Source organism: Colobus angolensis, unplaced genomic scaffold (genome assembly GCF_000951035.1).
Source record: "Colobus angolensis palliatus isolate OR3802 unplaced genomic scaffold, Cang.pa_1.0 Scaffold498, whole genome shotgun sequence".
Classification (NCBI taxonomy): domain Eukaryota; kingdom Metazoa; phylum Chordata; class Mammalia; order Primates; family Cercopithecidae; genus Colobus; species Colobus angolensis.
This window is the reverse complement of record NW_012118465.1, coordinates 801,181-802,340: the sequence shown is the minus strand read 5'-3', so window position 1 is coordinate 802,340 and position 1,160 is coordinate 801,181. Positions and strand designations below refer to the sequence as shown.

At 33.5% G+C, this 1,160-nt stretch overlaps 1 protein-coding gene across 1 annotated transcript in view; it reads right to left on the bottom strand.

The window, feature by feature from the left end:
- LOC105524311 overlaps positions 1-1,160 on the bottom strand; it is a 125,361-nt gene that overhangs the window by 7,482 nt on the left and 116,719 nt on the right. The window contains exons 7-8 of the mRNA XM_011959505.1: positions 854-968; positions 517-690 (exon numbers count right to left, since the gene is read on the bottom strand). Coding sequence (XP_011814895.1) covers positions 517-690; positions 854-968 — 289 coding nt within the window. The remainder of the gene's footprint in view (positions 1-516; positions 691-853; positions 969-1,160) is intronic.

Sequence of the window (1,160 nt, the reverse complement as noted above, 5' to 3'; positions counted from 1 at the left end):
TGCTCTCCTTTTCTTCATTTCTCGCTCTTAAGCCTTTCCACAGAGGGATCACTTTCAAATGAAATCACCTTCACATACAACACTTGTCAACAGCAGCAAGAAGTACATTTATTGTGAAATGCTTTAATTGTCTTTGAAATTTAAAATAAAGTCTATTTAGAAGGGAAAATTTTACTTTCTTGTGTCACTTCACACTGATTAGAAAAAAAGTAATTTAGTGGAAAAACACTTAACTATTCCCTTTTCCAAACTCAGTGGTCATGAATTATAAATTTATTGTAATTCATTTGTTTTTATAATTATGTACCATAAGTGCATGAAGAAAAGTTGTACTCTATAATGCTTCTTTAAAAGTTCCAATATTTAAAGTAAAATCTTAGACAGTTAAGGCATTTCAAAATATTTTCATTCAAGGAATGTTTGAGCTTCCAAATATGAAAAATTGACCCTTACATGTGTCATTGTTAAAATAAATGCATTTCAGATAGTTTGAAAATAACATTGGTTGATCTATACCTTGCTGCATTCTTCAATATCTGCACCAAAAGAAAGAAGTTTTTCTATCATGGATGTATCTTCATTATACACAGCATAGTGTACAGCAGTCCTTCCATATAAATCCATAATATTTGGATTGGCACCATTTTTCAGCAGAATAGTTGCACAAACCTCCTGCCTCAGTTGTACCGCCTGTCAGTATTAGACCGAGAAACATGCAAATACTGAAAAATCAAAGTAAACCCTCCATACTATTTACTAACTAGTTATATAGTGATATTCCAATGAGATAAGTTTTTATTCTATGTACGTAAACCAAATCCATCTTATGCTCAAAGAGTCTGCTACTCTATACCTTGATCAGAGGTGTTCTCCATTCACGGTCGCAGAGGTTAAGCTCACAACTTCTGGACACCAGGAGAGATACCATGTCCGTTTGGCCAATGGCACAGGCCAAATGTAGGGCAGTCCTGTGAGAGTGAGAGGACTTTTTAAAACATGTAACTGTAAGCATTAATTAGCGTGTTATTTCTCTGTCTTCAAAACAAATATTTAATTTTCTTGTGAAGAAAGTACAATCTTTGTTAGCGCTCATTACTCATCACATTAATGAAAGAGCAGGCTATTTAACAGAAAAAGCTTGGCTTTTGGATTCAGTTTAA